Source organism: Gasterosteus aculeatus, chromosome 4, assembly GCF_964276395.1.
Source record: "Gasterosteus aculeatus chromosome 4, fGasAcu3.hap1.1, whole genome shotgun sequence".
Classification (NCBI taxonomy): domain Eukaryota; kingdom Metazoa; phylum Chordata; class Actinopteri; order Perciformes; family Gasterosteidae; genus Gasterosteus; species Gasterosteus aculeatus.
Window position 1 is genome coordinate 9066203 of NC_135691.1, and position 18984 is coordinate 9085186.

The following is an 18984-nucleotide window of genomic DNA, read 5'->3' on the forward strand; positions in this document are numbered from 1 at the left end:
CAAATCAGTGATCACATAATACAAAAAAACTCACAAGGATGATGTCTGGACTGGAACCTCCAAACCTGGTCTTCCCTTCCCATGTCAGGGTGCTGATTGGTGAACGACACGGTGTGCTCAAGGGCGAGCAGAAAGGGGATTTGTCTTTGTTTTGTAGTTTAAGTCCAACCTTGTGGCGGTTCAATGTCTTCAGTAGCTCGGCTGTTTCTTCTGAGGTCATGTTATCAAAGTAGACAGTGGCCCCCACAATGTGATCACCTATGGGTTTTGTAGAGGCAGGGACAAAATCTATTAGGAATACTAGTCAGCATGTAGGTGAGACATACATAATGTAATGCTTGCTGATTTGAGAAAAAAAAGAATAATCCTACCTTCATACACTTTTCCAGACCTTGCTGCAGGTGACTCTCCTTTCACCTCTTTGACAAAGAACTCTCCTCCTGTCTTTTCAATGGTCAAGCCAGTTTTGTCGGTGCCCTCCCAATCTGGAAAGAGCACCTCTCTGGTTTCCTCCTCTTCAGCCATCTGGAAAGATAACCATACAAATAAAGTGTTGGAGGGATATGATACAAGGTAATTGGCATGAAGTGACATTACATAAAAAGTGCACAGTGAATTTTTTACAACCGATACATTACGTATAGAAATTACTAGACATGTTTTGAGACTTTTGTAAAATACCCTGTCTTGCTTTACTCTATTTAAGCCGTGATTTGTTGAAAGCTCTATCTCGATTCTCCTGCACAACAAAAGACAATAATACTAATTGACATAAAATGTTGAGGACAATGGATCCTTTCATGTTCACAAAGATAAAATGTTTCACCCTCAAGATTAATCCTAAATTTTACATTTAACCATCCCACTTTTGATCGGTTTTGCATGCAGGACCTAAAGGCCAACAGTAGATGGCGGTAAAACCATTCCAGAAAACACAGGCTCTAACCCCCTTTCTCGCCCCGTGTGCACTCTGTGTTTTGCTAATTTGGTTTGAGTCAGACCACACCCTTCCCTGAGGAAAAAAGCCTGATTCTTTGCCTACACCCAGGCTCCATTGTCAATAGAGAAAACAATGCTGGTTAAGCTGCCTTGTGTTGTGAACACTCACAGAGCTGTAAATGCACACTAACACATACGTGATATATGTTTCCCTAATGATCAGAGATCATCCCATGCTAGAGCATTTGACAGCAGTCATTCTAGACATGACAACAACGGGAAAAGTTTTGGGATATTTACAACATTGTATTACCATGGTGGACTAGTTGTGCAGCATAGCCTGGTTTTGTTTTGTTCTGTCTGTCTTTCTTTGCCTTATGAAAAGCATCTTTACGTATTTAGAAAAGCGCAATATAAAAGTATTATTATTATCATTTGACACAGTCAAAATGGCAAAAGCCAATCCACAGGATGGCAGAACACTGGATATGAAAAGGGTATGAATCATAGCAGTGACTGTGTATTTAGGGGGGGATGATTTGACAACTTGGAAACAGACACTAGAACCTCTTTACTAGTTTTATCACTCTGCACCATACTTATTCAGGGAATTGCAAAATACAACTACACTCTTCATGTATACGTTGGTTTCAATTATGCGTTTTTACAATTGAAATAGATCACACAAACAAAGACAGACACATGTATTGTGTCTTTCTTTGTTTGTGTGATCTATTTCAATTGACGTCCTCCAATTATTTAAGTGTTAAATTATGATGGTGTAGTTGGATTGCTCAGATAGTACATAGTAAACCGCATGATTGTTTACATCACATACACGTGAAAAAGGCAACATTAGACATATAAACTAGAAACTGCCACAAAACATGGAATAACATGTTACCTGAAAAGAGATTTAAGGATAATTTAGACTTTCTCTTTTTTAGGAAAACTGAGAAAATAATCTTTCAAATGAAAATCTGAGAAATAACGACAATTTAATTTTCTCCATATTTTTCCATGATATTTTGCACGACGGTAAATAAGATGATTCTAACAATGAGGCTCCCTTCCCCATTCACTGAAGCCAGAACTCTGCTCTGCATGATAACAAGCTGCTAGGAACAAGAGGAACCTGACGCAGAGATACAGAAACCGCTGTTCCCAAAGGGTTGATATTAAGCATTAACCGCTCAACTGTCATCTGGCACTCTTGCCACACTGCCAGTATATAATGAATCAAACAAGAGAAGGTTAAAAGAAGACGCCACAGATGTTTTGGCTAGTTCACAGGACTTGAGACGATATGCTGTAGCTGGAGTTGCATGTAGCTCCTTGTGTAACTGTATAGACGTGTGTGTGTGTGTGTGTGTGTGTGTGTGTGTGTGTGTGTGTGTGTGTGTGTGTGTGTGTGTGTGTGTGTGTGTGTGTGTGTGAGAGAGAGAGTTATATAGACTTTATCTCCTGACGGAATTGTATCCCAACTATTTTTGGCAAACTGGTCTCCATAGTACACCGCTGCACCCTGTCCAAGGGGCATACAACAAGCAATAGACCAATTAGTGCATGTCAATAAATTGACTGGTCCCGCATGATTGGGTATACTGGAAAATACATGCAATGCTTTGGGGTAATTTAAGCCTGCTCTTTGAAATAGCCTTTTGCACACTCTCAGGACAGAGTAACAAGAGCCAGGGCCACTGAGAGTTATAAAAGGATAAGATAGGAATGGTGTCTGCAAAATATGACTGCAAGCCCTGCACGCATCCACAACCTGATCTTGTCCCTTCTGTCGCTTTCTCATTGTCTCTGCCGGTATGAATTGAGTGAAGATATTAACATAAAGCTATCGACAACTCATTACTGTATCCATGACATTATATATATCTCAAACACAACAGAAATGTGTATGGAACGGACAAAAGGGGAAGATAGCAGTTCCACAAAGTCAGCTTTACCCAATTAACTCGAGCAGATCAAATTCCACTTAGGTCAAATAACACTGCCAGTTATAGTATCTTAACCAGGCGAAAAGCATTTCAACTTAACCAAAAGAATGTCTGTTTTCCCCATGGACCATAGCGCAGCTCATTTTACATACCCGCCTCCTCTCTTCATTCAGTCAATGAAAACAGACGAGAATAGCTGGCAAATCTTTCACATGATCTTGGTTCCCTCACTTTTTTTTTGATTTCACATGCTTTTCATTACTACTTAAAACTGTACTGCACTGTTCAGTTTCAGAGGGGGGCAGTGGATTTGAAGTAGTGTCACTCTCAAATTAGGCACATATTAATATCGCACATTGGTTTTTTGAAAAATAAAATCACCCAGAGGAAAGAGAAAGACAACATTCGTATTCACAAAAATAACCAGCAGGCGGAGAGAAAACTAATTACTGAATGTCTCGCTCCAATGCATAATTTCAGATCACACCCTCTTACTTTCTCTATTTTGTTACGTAACTGCGTTGCAAACCACTCTCTCTTTCTATTCCCCACGCGGCAGCGCATGGTTGAGAGTGAATTATTTGAACTGTTTTGACATACTTCTTGCAGCGCACGGAAGTGAGGAGGGAAGGAAGGAACTTGGATAGTAAAGGGGGGTTTAGAGGCGCGGAAATGTTCAAGAAACCTTGAAAGGAAGCAATGGTGTGGTTGAGAAACTACTCAGTGAAATGTAGGCATACAGGTTAACAGAAAGGGGTGGGAGGAAACCCAGAGTATGTTTTAAAATACCGGGCTATCATTAAGGAGTTTCCTCAGCAGCTTACAAAAACTATAGGACATTTTGAATGCCTGCCTCACGTGTTTTAGTTGTATATTTGTTGGTCTCAAGTACAAAAAACCCTCTCAAGACAAGCATAACATATGCCCTTGCATAGCTTAACCTCTTTTGGAAATGGAGCACAGAGAAACAATTCACTTGACAAAGATCGTGTGACTATTAATTGTGTTGTAAACAGATGCTATAATAAGTAAGCCTCTGTTCTTGAGATCATAAGACAAGCGGGCAGTCTGTGACTCAAAGCCATCAGGCAATATGAAACTCAGCCAGTCCTCCATTCTTTCTCTTCCATTCGCTGGTGTGCCTGAAATTGATGTTCCTGATGTCACATGTCCTTTAATTTGATTAACAATATCATCAAACGAATATTTGCAGATAAAATCAAAATGGATTATTGCCAGAAGCATCGAAGGAAACTATGGAGGGAGGGGGGCAAAGATAAACAGTTGAGCTTGTTTATCCGTCATGTATTATTATTGCCTGGTATGTGTGTTGAGCAAGGAGGATATGAGGACAGCAGTGTAGGCTTGGCTGGCCTTTTGATTTTGAGCAGAACAGGTGTTGTCTGGGGGAGGAAGGAGGTCTGCAAAGAGGGGGCACCAGGCGCAAAGGCAGCCGTGTGTCAGGTTTCCACAAGACTGGCATTTCACAGTTCCAGGTTCGGAGGAGGCTTTGCAACAAACATTCCAACAAAGGTTTGGCGTCTGGCCGCGTTATGGAACACTGTTTTAAGGTGACGCTCACTTGATGGTCTTGAATTAGAGTTGTTGAAAAGTTGTTTTCGTTTATCTACTTAACCGGTAACAGTTGTGTTTTGTGGTCTTGCGTTATTGTCTAAGGACGCTTACCTTGGATTGCTCGAACAAGGCCAAGGCCCTCAGTCGGATGCTGTGGTTCTTGTATTCGTGGCTTCTGTAAGCAGAGGAAGACAGTATTAGAATTTAAAACATGATTAAATATTTCTTAAATAAAAAGAACGATAAGACTTTTAATTTTGTTATGGATGATACAAAAGAAAGATACCCAAAATTCACTCAACATTTCAGACATGTGTTTGACAGATGGGAAAACTATTGATTTAAGAGGTGCGTCCCAACAAGACAAATGATGCTACATGCATCCAGGAACAACCAATGGCTTCTTTGTGTACATGCCCGATGGTCTTTCCCATAACAAACAGAAACTTTATTCTTAAACCAAACAAGTAGAAGCACTGGAGTAAATAAATCTATACTTGTTTTGTGTGGCGCTCACTTCTGCAGATGAGAAGATGGACAAACACACTAACACAGAATCTATCCATCATCCAGTTCACTTATATTTGAATAATTTGAGGTTAAGAATCAAAAAATAGCAGATCCACTTCAAGACCAACTTGACATGTAAATCCTTTGATCTAGTACCATTGCTTAAGAAATGACAGAATGCACGGCGAAGGATTATAGAACTAATGTAATATAACAAAAGAAATGGGCAACTAGAAACACCAATATGCCATAACAGCAGATTGAACTGTGGCAATGCATACCAAGTCAATCTTACTTTTACCAGCTGAGACTAGTCCGAAATGTTACCAGACGTACCGTAATTATTGCTACAACGCATCGTCATATTGCGGAACAAAGCCTTCTCTTTGTAAGTCTCAGTACAAACAGAACCAGACTTGATGTGTGTACAAGCATCTACCAGTGGGAACATGTCCCTCAGAAGAATTCTCAGAACAAACACTCCAACCCCGTCATTAACCTCCGCCTCTCCGGCCCCCCCATGTCCAAATCACATTGTTCACTACTCTGGGAAAGGTATTCTTAATCACAGTGTTTATAAGACTCTGAATCTCTTTCTAATCATTGTACTTTTTAAATGACAATGCTGCCAACGCCAAATGCTACGGAGAGACCGAGAGCAAACATGCTCCTTAAGCGAGCGGCATCGATCCAAAGCATGTCAAATGCTTCGTGGCTTTGCCTAAGAATAGGTTGTTGATTATCTTTTTCAACAGGCCTTGTACTGAAATAGATGGAACATAGCTGTGACAAATGCCAGCCAGTTTGTGTTTGGCGTTATGTTTGTGTAGGTAAATTAGCCATAGAGCAGCTGCGTACACTTCAACCAATTGCTTGTTACAGAGACGCATTAATCAGGCTGCCATGTTGGGTGTCATTCAGATAAAGGGCTAACTAAATAACAGAGGCAGATTTTTCGTCAAGAATCAGATAAATCACTACAGGTAATGATATATCATGAGCTGGGTCGCATGGGAACCAGAACTTAAAGTTAGATAAAGGGTATTTTAGTGTGAAAGAAATGCCTATGACTCGTTGACGAATGTGATTTGTGAAGACTGTCGAAAGCCAATAAAAAACGAATGCCATATTAAAGATCGGAAGCACCACGCCACGGTACACGAGGTGCAACGAGGTGGATCACGACTCTTTGCGCCTGTGCTGTGCTTGCAGAGGGAGCAGCTCAGTGGGCAGCCCCACCCAGGCCTCCAGTCACACACATTCCTTGATAGAGCCGTCAGGCCAGCTGGAAGTGAGCCCAGCCTCTCCCCACAGTGACTAACTCCAAAGAAATGTCCTCTTTCTCTCCGACTTCAGCCTCATTCTATGCCGCCCACCCTGCACCCTGGCTGAGCGGCTACCCCCCCGCCATCACACCAAACCTCAAGGTTCTGCTCAAATAAACAAGAACACCACATTCAGTCAGACATGCAGGCTTAGAGGCACGCTGAAATACACGCTCTCCATTAATGTTGACAAGCAACGCCCATTTTCCCCCGTCCAAGTCGCCATCGTCATTTCAGTTAGCGCCTCCATGCAGCAATTAGATGCAAATAACAACACACTGCCCCTCACTGTTGTCAAGTTATATCCTTTCCCACTTTCTTCAACGCCATGAGGGCACACGCCTGCACAGTTTGACCTTCACGTAGCAGGTCACAGTACCCTGGAAACGGATCAAAGTTGCTGTAGTCAATCCATCATGTTTAATGCCAAATCTATTCAATTTGGTGAACAGAAAACCGGGGTAGTAGACAATGACTGAAGCTCAATTGTAAGTGAATGAGGCATAGTGATGCTGGTGAGTGATTCGATTATGAATAAAATAAAAAGGCCTTAGTGCAGAGAGTGGAAAGAGAGAGACAAGTAGGCAGGAGATCAGTTATGTTGTCAAAACAGATTAAACGCCAAGTTAGTCTCTCTTCATTGTAGTTTGAACCCAGCGAGTACAACAAATACCACGAGAGACAGAGCAAGCCTCAGTTAATGTTAACTACTCCCTCAACATGGCACATATAGGGCATGCATGTGTGACACACACCAAGAGGAATGCACGTAAAGATAAACGGTTATTATCTGCACTCCATGGTACACATAGCGATCAACTAAACCACAATTCCAACACAAACCAAGGCCTGCCCAATGACGCCAACTTGGCCGGCTGCTGATTATTAAACTATTGTGGTTCTGGCAGGATTCGTGCACAAAATGGAAAAAGTGAAGAAAACTCCTAAAATCCTGTTCTCTCTATTTATACTATTACAAAGTGAATCAGGAGGAGAGCCGAGAATCAACTATGTCTTGATTTTAGTATAAATTACTTTCTAAGCTTTTTTTCCACAAAAAACACTTAAGTACTGGATCAATCATTGTTCTCTATCAGACTGCTAGAGAACATGTAGGGAGTTTTAGTAGGGTTTCCTCCCTTTTTTATTTGTGGGTACTTGCAGCTAAAGATGCTGCACTGAAATGAGAAGTTGGTGCCTCGGGGACAATTTTTTTTCAACTTTGACAGACTTATATAGCGAAAAATTAGGGTGACGACAAGCACAGCTACAGGCTAACTGAGATAACAATGCAAAGTGGCATAACCAGTTACAAGAGAGAGCAAAAGGACAAGGTTATCACATTTCTGCAGCAAAAAGAAGATATCAAGTGAGGTTTACTGTCATACCAACTTTATAGCCCAACTTCATCTAATTTCAGTGTGTCCTCAGCAGCTGCTGTTTGAACAAGAACAAACGCAAGTCCATTCATGGAGCAATTTAAAAGGAGGCCTGGATTGCAACCATAGCGGCAGAATGTACAGTATATATAGACAAAAGGCTTCCTTAGATGTAGAGCTTGAAGCATAGTGTATATTTATATTCACTTAGCATTTTGAACCCACCACAGGGGTGCGGAGTTGTTTAGAGCGAGAGAGTGTTGTATTGTGATGATATGTCGTTCTTGAGGCAGATAAAGAAAACTTAAACAAAGCTGAAAGTGTTTCTGAATTTACATTCCAAGGCATGTCGCCCTGACATTTCGGCCGTACTGGTCCAAATAAAGTTTCTTTTTATCAGATGTTGCCCTTTCATTTTCTTGTCATGGCAAGAGCTACTTTTCTGGAAGCAGGAGAATAGGTCTTAAAATTAGTAGAGAGCAGGTAGACCTCGCAGTAAGGGAACATTCATGTGAAACTGATCCTTTTTGGATCAATTTGCAGAGCAGATGTCTGGCGGATAAGTGGAAAAAGTTATCGGTTTATTGGGGAATAATTCACACCCTTTCTCAATCCCATTATTTCATAACCCCACTAGGCTCAAAGCTACAAGTTTGAATTGCAGCCATGTGCACGGGTGTGACTTATGATGACTCTCACATCATACTTCTCTATTCACCATTTCCCCACAATAAGGCAAGCAATGATAATGATAGGTGCTCTCCGGGGAACACTGAGGACGTGCTGAAACATTCCAAACCGGCAGTGGTGGGACGAGAAGGGAGTGGCTGCTGGGTGGATCGCATAGAAAGACTCACACCGGATGAACTTCAGTTTGCTATTGGTGTGCAGCTGCATGAAAAAAAAAAAAAAAAAAGACTTCCCTCAATGAAATAAGTGAATTTTTTTGTTTGTTTTATTCAGCCCATCCATTTGGTGGGACTTCAGGGAGTCTGCTGGACCTGCAGAATGACCGAAGTCGACATTTGCTTCTAAAATAATACCAAGTATGAAACAAATCAACTGTAGTTAGATTGCAACCACCCTCCCTTCAAACCCCTTTTGCTGCCTTTCTTTGCCGTCCCTCCTTCCAACCACCCACTCGACTGCCCATGAGGAAACGGTCGAGGAAGTGAGCTAGAGGCCGGGTTTGGTTCCGTTTCACGCTGCCGTTGCTGAGAAACAACACTCTCGCCTGTACTGCCTGTTGAGAACCGATAGTGCTTTTGTGAAAAATATCTTAACAGGATTGTGCCAAGACTGCAAACAGGTCAGGAGGCGTTGCCTGAAGGCCAGCGAAGGTGCTGTTTGTCACATGGCCTGGAAACTGCATCCAAATCAGCATCGGTTAAAACGGCAAAAACAATTAAGCTCTACATTTCTAAGGTGGGGTTTTGTGGAACTCATAGTGTTTTGTTTTGTTGTAACACGGACTCCACACTGCTGAGAAATACAGTAACCACCCCAGGTCGACGTTACTCAATCAGGAACAATCACTCAAGTATTTGTAAAGAGCGCCCCCCTCCTCCCCTTACCTGTACCAACGTCTCTATCATCCCCACGTGAAGCATTTCTTAGCTTAATATTTCTCAAGTGCACATTGTGGACAAGATCGTGCACAGCGAGGCAAACAGCTGCTCCCTCTCTAACTGAATTTTTTTGGGTGTGGCAGGAAGTAGAGTAGCAACTCTACACGAAGACATTTGACTTTTAATCGAGTTGTGACAAAAAAAAAATCACATTTCCACACGTTTTTACTTGACTTGAACAAACACATCATGTCATTTGGATGAGGCTGTAAGTGAGGATTCTGGTTCTGGTTGTCCTACGTATGCACGTTAGGCAGAAAACAATAGTATTCCACAACGTTTTGGGGGCAGATGAAGTGCGTTTCTAAAGTCTAAGCTCCCACTTCTATTCCTCGAACCTGGTTTCAATTAGCTTGTCTTTCCAAAACCGCTGCATTCCATTACTCCCCTCCTCAGACTCACCCCGCCCATCCCCCCTCACTTACTCACTCCTTGACTCCTTCTCCCTGTCTTCGTCCCTCCTTCTCTTCCCCGCACCCCGTTTCCTCCCCTGCACACCCTGGCTGCTCTCCCGATTCATGAGACCCGAGGTAAAAGAAAGACAGGGATCTTTATCCCAAATGTTAAGGCGTCTCCGTGCAAAGCAGCAGTTATAGTTGACAACTTTGTCTTGCGTAACGCTCGCTTGAAAGGCCCTTGTTCCAAAACTGATGTATGTCATATGAAGAACCATCAGACGCGTTTCCTGCATTCATTCCACAAAAGCGTGCGAAAAAAACATAATAACATAATTGAAAGGCTCAGGAAATATCTATGACTGGTGCTGTTAAATTGGCATCCTTTTTAAGATTTATAGGGACCCGTTGCGACAGCAGTCGGGAGTTTTTTTTGCCAAAGGGTGTGCCTCTGTGAGGAGACAGCGAAGCAAGAAGGAAGGGAGGGGTAAACGGTGGGGTGGTGGAGGGAAGTGAAAGGGAGCGATCCACACCCAAGCTTGTTGATGCAAGAGTTCATAAGAAAATAAACTTTACTTTCTAAACTTCCAAGATCCCAGCAAAGGGCATCGAACAGACAACCTGAACAATAACATTCGTAGCCAACACTTTTATCTTTACGGTCCTTCCACTCAACTTTTACACTCCCAAAAAATAGTCATTATGTGTATTCAATGTCAAATCCCTACACAAGTAGCGGGATGTACCTCTATCTCTTGACTAAAATCATATGATGGAGATGCACCATGGTTTCCAACCTTTGTACGCAGTAAAAAGAAAAGTGCGCAACTCCAGTGAAGAGCTTGGCATTCATGTGGGGACTGTGGGTACACACCCACTTCTCACTTCTTTTCCCATTATGAAACCCGTGTTAATAACTTATGATGAAACTCACACAAAATTACTGCCACTTTACTCTTCAGAAAAAGTAACAAATACACATTTTTCTCGTTATACAAAAGTCCCTTCAGCAAATCCCAAAAAACACAACACAAAATAAAGTAGCACAGAGTCACTATGCGCAAACTCTGATACACACACTCACTGCAGTTACCTGGAGGAATGACGGACTTTGCAAAATTTGTTTCGACTAAAGTCAGGTCCGTATTGGAGATTTCTCTATTTTTCAGCCAAATTAACAATGTGCCATATTGAAGCAAAGCATAGCTCACAAACACAGCTTTATAAAGCAGTAACTTAAAGCTGGGGACACATTTTATATATACAGATATAGAGATATATATTTACCTGCGCAGGCTTTGCGCTCAAGAAGCCTCAGACCAGCTTGAGCATCCTTGAAAACGTGTCCTGTTGCCGTCTCTCCGCAGCCCAACGAAAGCTCCTCTCTCCACTCACAACTTTTAGGATTCTGTGACTCTGTTTCCTATTTCTCAAACAACCAAGTATGCGGGGCCTTTTCTCCCCCCTCTCTCCCGCCCTCCTCGGCTCTGAGTTGTTAAACTATTTTTCTGTGTTGCTGCTCGTCTGGGCTGAGCAAAGTGGTCACAGAGCGGGCTGGGCGCTTGGGTAGGGCTCCTGGTTTGCAGGAGGGGGGGAATTCAGGGGAGTGGACGGGTGAGAGGGAGTGGTTCCCTGCAGGCGTGGGACCACCCACTGGCAGAGGGCTCCAGTGACATGCAACAGGAAAAGTAACTCCAGCTTGAAAAGAAAACTGTATTGCTGTAAAATAACGTTAAATGTCCATGGGTACCACATTGATCGCCAAACTTTTACCAGAAGTCCGTGTTTACTCCAAAAGTACTTATCAAGATATAGTTTGAAACATGCAACATATTATTTAAGTAGGAACGGTTTTGGACATTTTGTCCTTGCTGCCAGTAACAATTAAAAAACGGAAAGATACACGGCGTTTAAGCGAATTGAAGACACGTGACGCAACTCACATCCAGCTGCCTTGCATCCGGGCTTACGCAATGATTAATGTAGAAGTCAAAAGCAGTTTTATCTTTTATCTTCTCTCCACTCTGTTATCTACCTAAACATAATATAGTTGGTTTTTTTGGTTTCAGATTTTACAGTAACAATAAAATACAAAGAGTAATTTACCACGATGTGATACGCTGAACAATAGAATAAAAATGTTATTTTGGTGCTTAAACTTCTAAACCCCAAATCACAAAAAGTTATTATTTAAAAAATGAGCACTTCATTTACATACAAAATGCAATGTTTGTATTTACAAGAAAGTACTTCTTAGGCTTTTTGTTTCACCTTGAACTAAATCTTACTGATTCTTAAGAGCAACACGTTTTATGTTACACAACTTTGTACAAATAGTAATCTTCATTGTCAGCATGAAGCCCACACCCGTGCCATTCAGTTGTCCTCTCCCTCAGTGCTGCTGCTGCCAGCGTTGGGGGTAACGCCTTAAAAGCACTCAAGTTACAAAAACAAAATCCTACAGTTATGTATTAAGAAAGTGATTCAACACATTGCTAATAAGATTTTGGTTTAACACCCACGTCATGTCTGAAGGTTGTGAGGCTAAAACTGTATACCTTTGTAAGCTTTTGTGACTGTAGCTTTAATTCTTTTTTATTTTTTTCACATCACTTTAATTACCGTGTTACCTTTTTGGAACTCAGTTATATAGGATACGTTTCTGCTCGTTCTTTTCTCTTAACCAAGTTTAGTGTCCTTGACACACCCCTTTCCCCCATGTACACGGAGGAAGTCACTGCGGGTCATTGCAAAGATCGAACAGGGAGTGACACACAAACAGGCATACGTGCGGACACACATACTTTTAATGTTAGCACACCACCATGAGCCAAAACGGATCTGATTTTTCTATCAGACACAGGGTGGAGTTCCTCCTGGTGCAGAAGAAGCCCGACGGTGTGTCTGCCAGCGGGCTTTTGTATCCGTCTGTAATCTTGAGATAAAGAGTAATCTCACCAAAAAGAAGAACAAAATGAACTTTTAACTCGCTATAACGTCTGTGGATTATTGTTATTGTGTTTATATAAACAATGCTTTACACGTTACTGATAAAGGTCTTCATTCATACTCTGCAAAGCAGTGAACAAAACACGTCCCGCATTTAACTGACGGCTCATTCCATCTGTATTGTCCACATATGGGACAATACAACACAATACGTTACTTTTCAACAGTGTTGTTTTATTACATTTGTCCCGTAAACTGTCCTGCTGCTCCACCTGTTCACTCAGCTCCACATGTTTGACTCTTGCCACTAAGGTGTGGCCAATGTGGCCTTTGAAGAGCTGCTTCAGCTCAAGGTAAACACTGCTTCCAGACGGGCAACTCCTGCTGCAGTGTGTGCACATGTAAACAGCGCTAGGCCTGTGAACTAGGCGGTAGGCCTAGCAACAACCCCCTCTCCCCTCCCGTGAAAACACCGGCACTTCTGCGTGTTCTTTACTACCCGGAACAACCATGTTTATGGACTTTCACTGTGACTTAAAAGCTCGTTCTTTCAGTGATGAGGTGACTGCTGATAAAGAGATTAATGACCTATTGATTCATCTGCTATGTACAGAATTTAATCTAAATCAAATAAAAAACAGTCAGAGACAGAGATCAAGACAAAGAACAACACTTGGCGCAACTATAATGTGGATTATGCGATGGGGACGAAGCTAAACGACCAAAATGGAGATGTCTTTAATAATTGGCACATGCAGTGCACATCTTTCTTACTCCACTAAAACCCCTCGGAGTGTCACTGCTTGGTGGCAGGTCCTTCTAGCTGGATACAAGGATGTGTGGGAATGGGTGTGTTTCCTAGTGCGAGGTGTGTCAGCCAGTGTGAACCAGCGCAAATAGCTTGGCTCAGACGCTCGATGACTCACGGCCCATGACTACAATGAAAACAGGGCAGCTTAGACCGCCGAAGGGAGGAAAATCAAAGGATTAGATGGGGATGGACGGTTAAATGAGTGTGTATGTGTGTGTCGGAGTATGATTAATGTCTCCTGCAGGGGGGAAGTAATATTTTGCGTATTGTCATACGATGAAGCAAAAAGGAACACCACACCTGGAGATAATGATTGTTTAAAGATTTCCTTTAGTTACTGCCCATTATTGACGCAAGGGGTTTTCTCAATACATTTCAATACAGTTTTCAAATCAGCTGAAAAAGGTGAGGATTTGACAGAAAGAGATAACGCGTCTATTACGCCAGTAAAGTGTCACAATCATCTGCAAACATTCTTTTCAGAATTCAGACAATGCACACAGTGTCCATGGCGCATTGCCTTGTGTGTATGAGTCATCAAGATCATTTGTGAGAACATGAGATACAATAGAATGCTGGAAGAATGTAACCCAATGTTTGTAGCTCATTCTTTTTTCCTTTTTTACCATGTTCGCTGAAGGCATCTAGAACAACAGTTATTGGGAAAGTACTATAAGGTGCAACCAATAACATATCATGTCAATATCATGGTGTCACATTTACAAAATGATAGCGTCGAGATTTTTCCGTCACCTCTGTTCTGAAGAGAAAGCAATGTGTGAGTGAGTGTAACAAGCTTCAACAAGCAAACATCAGACGCATTCAAAGGACATTCACTGAAACAGAACGTGTTTGGGGCATTTGCGGTCTCTTCAAAATACCATTTAACTTAAAAGTCGTCAAGATCGGCGATAAAAGCATGCAGACACCACACACACCATATTGTGTGCAGATCCAAGTTCTTTGTATACACATTTCATTAGACTTTTTCACACAATGCAACATTGTCTATATTAAGCAGACAAACAGATAAACGCTTTAACAGAAGGCACTTTGTCCGAATTGAAGAATGTCAAAGCTAGTTTACGCCAGATTCATCTTGTGCTCTCTATGTAGATTAATACATCTGCTGGGACTGAAGATGAGTACAAAATGTTGCAAAAATAGACAGCATAAATTGTGCTGCTGCTCATTACCTTCGGTACAGTTGATATTTATTTATATTGCATTTGACCTACAGAGCTGGCTCCTTCCTAGTTTCTTTTTTTTTTACTTTGACACTTCAATCATCAAACGCAGATCATTAAACAAATGTTACTCTTTTACTATTTACACCTATTTTCCACATCATTAATCATTAAAAAGATCATACTGGTCCCTCTTGACTTGAGTTATCAGTGATCACCTTCAGCATCGACTTTCTTAGCTCAGTCCTTAATTCAATGGACAAACTCCTCCTGTGTCAGTGTTATATTTTATCTCTTATGAGTGAATGATTTACAAAATCACACTGGATTGTACGTTGATTATTGCACCACTGAGACAAAATAACAGTTTGAGTCAAAGAAGTGAACATGGGGCCCCTTCTCATTTTACATACTTTACATTCCGTATACATTATATTTTTGGAAAATGTGGAATTCAACTTCTTTTATACTGTACGTTTAACAAACGTCCTTCTGATTGGTTAATAATGGGAATACTGCAGTGCAGTATCTTTACATATAGTCATTACAGTCTTGAAAAGTGAAATCCTTTCTGAATAATCAGTGCTGGAATGTAACAAAATAGTACAGTGGCATTTACCAAATGCTATCTAATTACATTACATTTACAATAATCTATCTGCCTGCAACAACAAGACAATTACATTTACGTTATTTTTCATTCATTTCATTTTGCCAGAAGCAATTTCTAAACCATATTTGAACTAAACTTTAAACTGCTCACTGGCTTTTCCTTTCCGTCTTGATTTGATCATACTGAGACCAGGAGCTTTCAAGCTCATTTAAAAATTCCGGACATGTAAATTTGATGTGAAAGTTGAGAATTGACCTCATCCCGTTTTAGAAATCCAATTTAATTAGGACAGATAATTTGATTTTCTTAATCTCCTTTGCATATTAGTTAGGGGACCACGGATGATGAAAATAAAGGAGACGATGTTCAAAAAGGTAACTTAACTGCCAAATGCATTGTTTGTTTCACCATATGCAACGTGTTATTGCACATGAGATCGGTGCGGCCTGGAGCCTCGTGAGTAAGCACACCACAAATTGCAACCTCTCAAAACAAAGTGGGCCTAAAGTAACAACTGGAAGCAGAGTGTATCCATGGAGAGATCACAAAGAACTTACAGTCAGCTACAGACTGTGGGCAGCAGTCATGATAGCCTACCCTGCCTCGGATCACACAGGTACGTCCCCCCTCCTCCCCCACTTGATATTTGCCATTGCCATAGTAACTCATGAGTGGTAATAATTTTGGAATCCCCCGCAGCGCGTGCTCCCTCCACGCTCACACCGATGATTCAGAAAGGCGGGCTGTTCCTTTGGTACGGAGAAGAATGTAAAGGGGGGGAAAAAGGGGAATGAGAGACAGATGAAATGTGGTTTCCACTGCGAGTTGTGAGTCACGAACATGAGGGAGGGACACAGACAGAGAGAGAAAAAACTATTCTGGGATGGCTGCTATGGCAACATAATAAGCAAGGGGGCAGGTACGTGCAGGGCTGTTTCCATAGCAATGCTCAGTGTGTGTGTGGATAAATATCACATGCCACAAAGCAGTTTGTAATGTAGTGAGGAACTTTGTTCTACTTGTTGTTTCTTAGATCAGATGATTCCCCCTTCGGCCTTTTCCTGAACAGTAGACTCGTCTAAACGCACTAATGCTTGGAACGCCTTTCACACGTCCAGTCTTGGCCTGCCGTTCTCAACGTACAGCCGGAGTGATTTCTTTTCAACGAGCTTACTTTTAAGTGCATTACTGATACAGATACGGGTGTGCCTGCACGGGAAACCCTATTGTGAGACATTTCTATATCATCTGTTTTGAATCATTGATCCAGGGGAATAAAAGGTTTTGCAAGAGTTGTCCCTCCCTTTGGCTCAAAGCCCCATCTGTTGTGCTTCAACAGAAGCAGATACCCTCCTCAGCTGTACATTCCAGTCATAGCTGAAAATTCTCCACTCTAACACTACACCTCTTTCACTGGGTTGGACGTACGCCGTAATCCAGCACACAAGTCAATACATGTAACTGCAATTTACACCTTGACCTGCAAGATGTCCATCAGAAGATGCACTTCTTATACCTGCAAAGTATCTATTTTCAGCAAGGTATTGTAGTTGTGTTGCATGGAAAGATAATGGCTAGTTCTGAGGCAACGGGAAAATTGAAGGTTCGGTACACACCCAAACCACAGTGTAGCTGTGTCTGCAAAGCTATTATGACGGACTTTTAAACGTAATATTTTGAATACACACCCCCGCATAACATTGTACGGGTGTGCATCTACTCGAAGGGTGATGAAAAGGAATTTATCATTACCATTATCCATAACAGTTCTCAATATTTCTACACTCAGCAGTCTTACTGCGTATTACAGTTTTGCAACAGTTTGACAACATGCCTCCCTGCCCCACCTCCAGGTTCTGGTAATCTGAGCCGGAGGCCACTCTGGGGTTTCATGTGCAAAAGCGCACAGGCTGTCTGTTTTCCCTCCGCTGTACCTCTCCCGCTCTTCCTCCTTGTCACACACACTTTCCTCTCCGCTCTCTCACGCACACTGGAAAAGCTCTGTCGCCGGGCAACGCGAACCCACCGAGCGGTAACTCACAAATAATCCCCTTCCTAAACAATAATCTCCCGTTCCCAATTCAAGGAAGTCACTTGCGAGCATTTGTTTTTTTACGGCCCAAAGCCTCGTTGCATGCGGTGAAACGTCTCGTCTCGTCTCTCCCTGCCTCATTCGGCTACATCCCCCTTCAGCGAGTTCCCCTTTGCCCTCCCTCATTCCATTCCAGTACTAAATTACTACGCTGAGTTTTAGTGCTCGGAGAAGGTTCACACCCCCTTTAAAGTAGAAGAAACGCCGTTCAGGTTATGATGTGAAGGTTGTTTTTTCCTGCGCACTAGGAAATTGATGCATCGGGTCGAATGTAGAGAGCATTTCTACCACCGTGGAAATGTGCGCTTCTATTATTCCCCGACTTCCCTTTAATTCCAGTAGAGCATTCATATCCAGCTGTTCCTTAAATGCAAAGAGGAGGGTTGCTTACGGTCCTCAAGTGCCAACAAGGGATCCATGTTCCTGCCTCCTTTGCTTTTGTTCAAGTTTAGTGTGTCTGCGTGTCAGCGGGAAACTCCATTACAAACTCTGAGGGTGGGATTGTGTACGTGTGGCGGCTGAGGGTTGTTTCTGTTTGCCTGGAGACGATACTTAAACAATTGTGTTTTGACAATTAGGCCCAGGCTCAGTAGCCGAGCTGTAAACATCTCTGAAGGGATGAAGAAATATCTATTTAAGGACTGCAGTTACAAGAACAAAGACACGGTTCATCCTACTGTCGGATTATTACTTCCAGAGTCCCCAAAGCGCAAAGCTTCTCTGGACATAGTATCTATGATGTATTGAACTTCTTCAAAGAAAACATTGTCCCATCTCAGCTTTGGTCTGTTAGCCCTTCACCTCGCTGCCCCCCCACTCACTCGATTCAAGATGTGTCCTCCACCACCAGCAGATGCTCAGCACATGTGTACCATGCGTCAAGCTGCTGCAGGGTTCTGACAGCCACACAGGGATCTTATGTGGTGGAACAATACGGGCTCTCTCTGCGTTCCTGCCTCACCACTCGTAGCTGCTGCAACAGCTTTTAGGACCCCCCCGACCGCCACCCCTCCACATGTATGGACATAGAAATATGTCAGGACGGAAGATAGAGCAGTGAGTGCGTGGCCAACGGACAAATAAAGGCCGGGGCTGGAAGAAAGAAATGCTGCTATTAGCATAAAAAAAATTGCATTGTATCATTCTCGTGGCTTTAGTGTCGCTTTTTAACTCTGAAGTTACTAAACACAAATCATAACTGTAAACCTTAAGCCGTGTGAGAGGCTCGCTGTCAAGTTGCTAGAACGGAATGTGTTTTCCTCACATTGATTTAAATTTGGATAACGTGATGACTTTTGCAACAGCACTCCCTCAGCAGTGGAAGGATTAGCCCGCGGCGCTGTTGCAACTGCTGCCATGGAGTTATTTGCTCAAGTTACAGCCCTCTTCCAGCATGATCCACAGGATGGGTGAGTCATGTGTTCAAGGACTCGGGCGCTCTGCTGTTGTGAGAACATTTCCATTTTCTGATTTCCATGAGACTACAGAACAAACTAAAATGGCCTCCCTGATTCAACAGTGTGGTGGGAGGCGGTTGCACCAAAACGTTCATGCTTCACGCTCAGCAGGTTGGAAAGGATTACAGATGTGGCGCACTGCGCGACAAGGTTCCTTTCTTGTGTGTCTCTTGAG

The 18984-nt window shown here is 42.4% G+C and overlaps 1 protein-coding gene across 4 annotated transcripts in view; it reads right to left on the reverse strand.

Moving 5' to 3' along the window:
- ahnak (AHNAK nucleoprotein) overlaps nt 1–11287 on the reverse strand; it is a 32066-nt gene extending 20779 nt beyond the window's left edge. For all 4 annotated transcript variants that reach the window (XM_078101124.1, XM_078101123.1, XM_078101122.1 and 1 more), the window contains exons 1-4: nt 10988–11287; nt 4575–4638; nt 372–525; nt 35–258 (exon numbers count right to left, since the gene is read on the reverse strand). In XM_078101124.1, coding sequence (XP_077957250.1) covers nt 35–258; nt 372–525 — 378 coding nt within the window. In that variant the 5' untranslated portion in view covers nt 4575–4638; nt 10988–11287. The remainder of the gene's footprint in view (nt 1–34; nt 259–371; nt 526–4574; nt 4639–10987) is intronic.
- Nucleotides 11288–18984: the final 7697 nt, after the last annotated feature.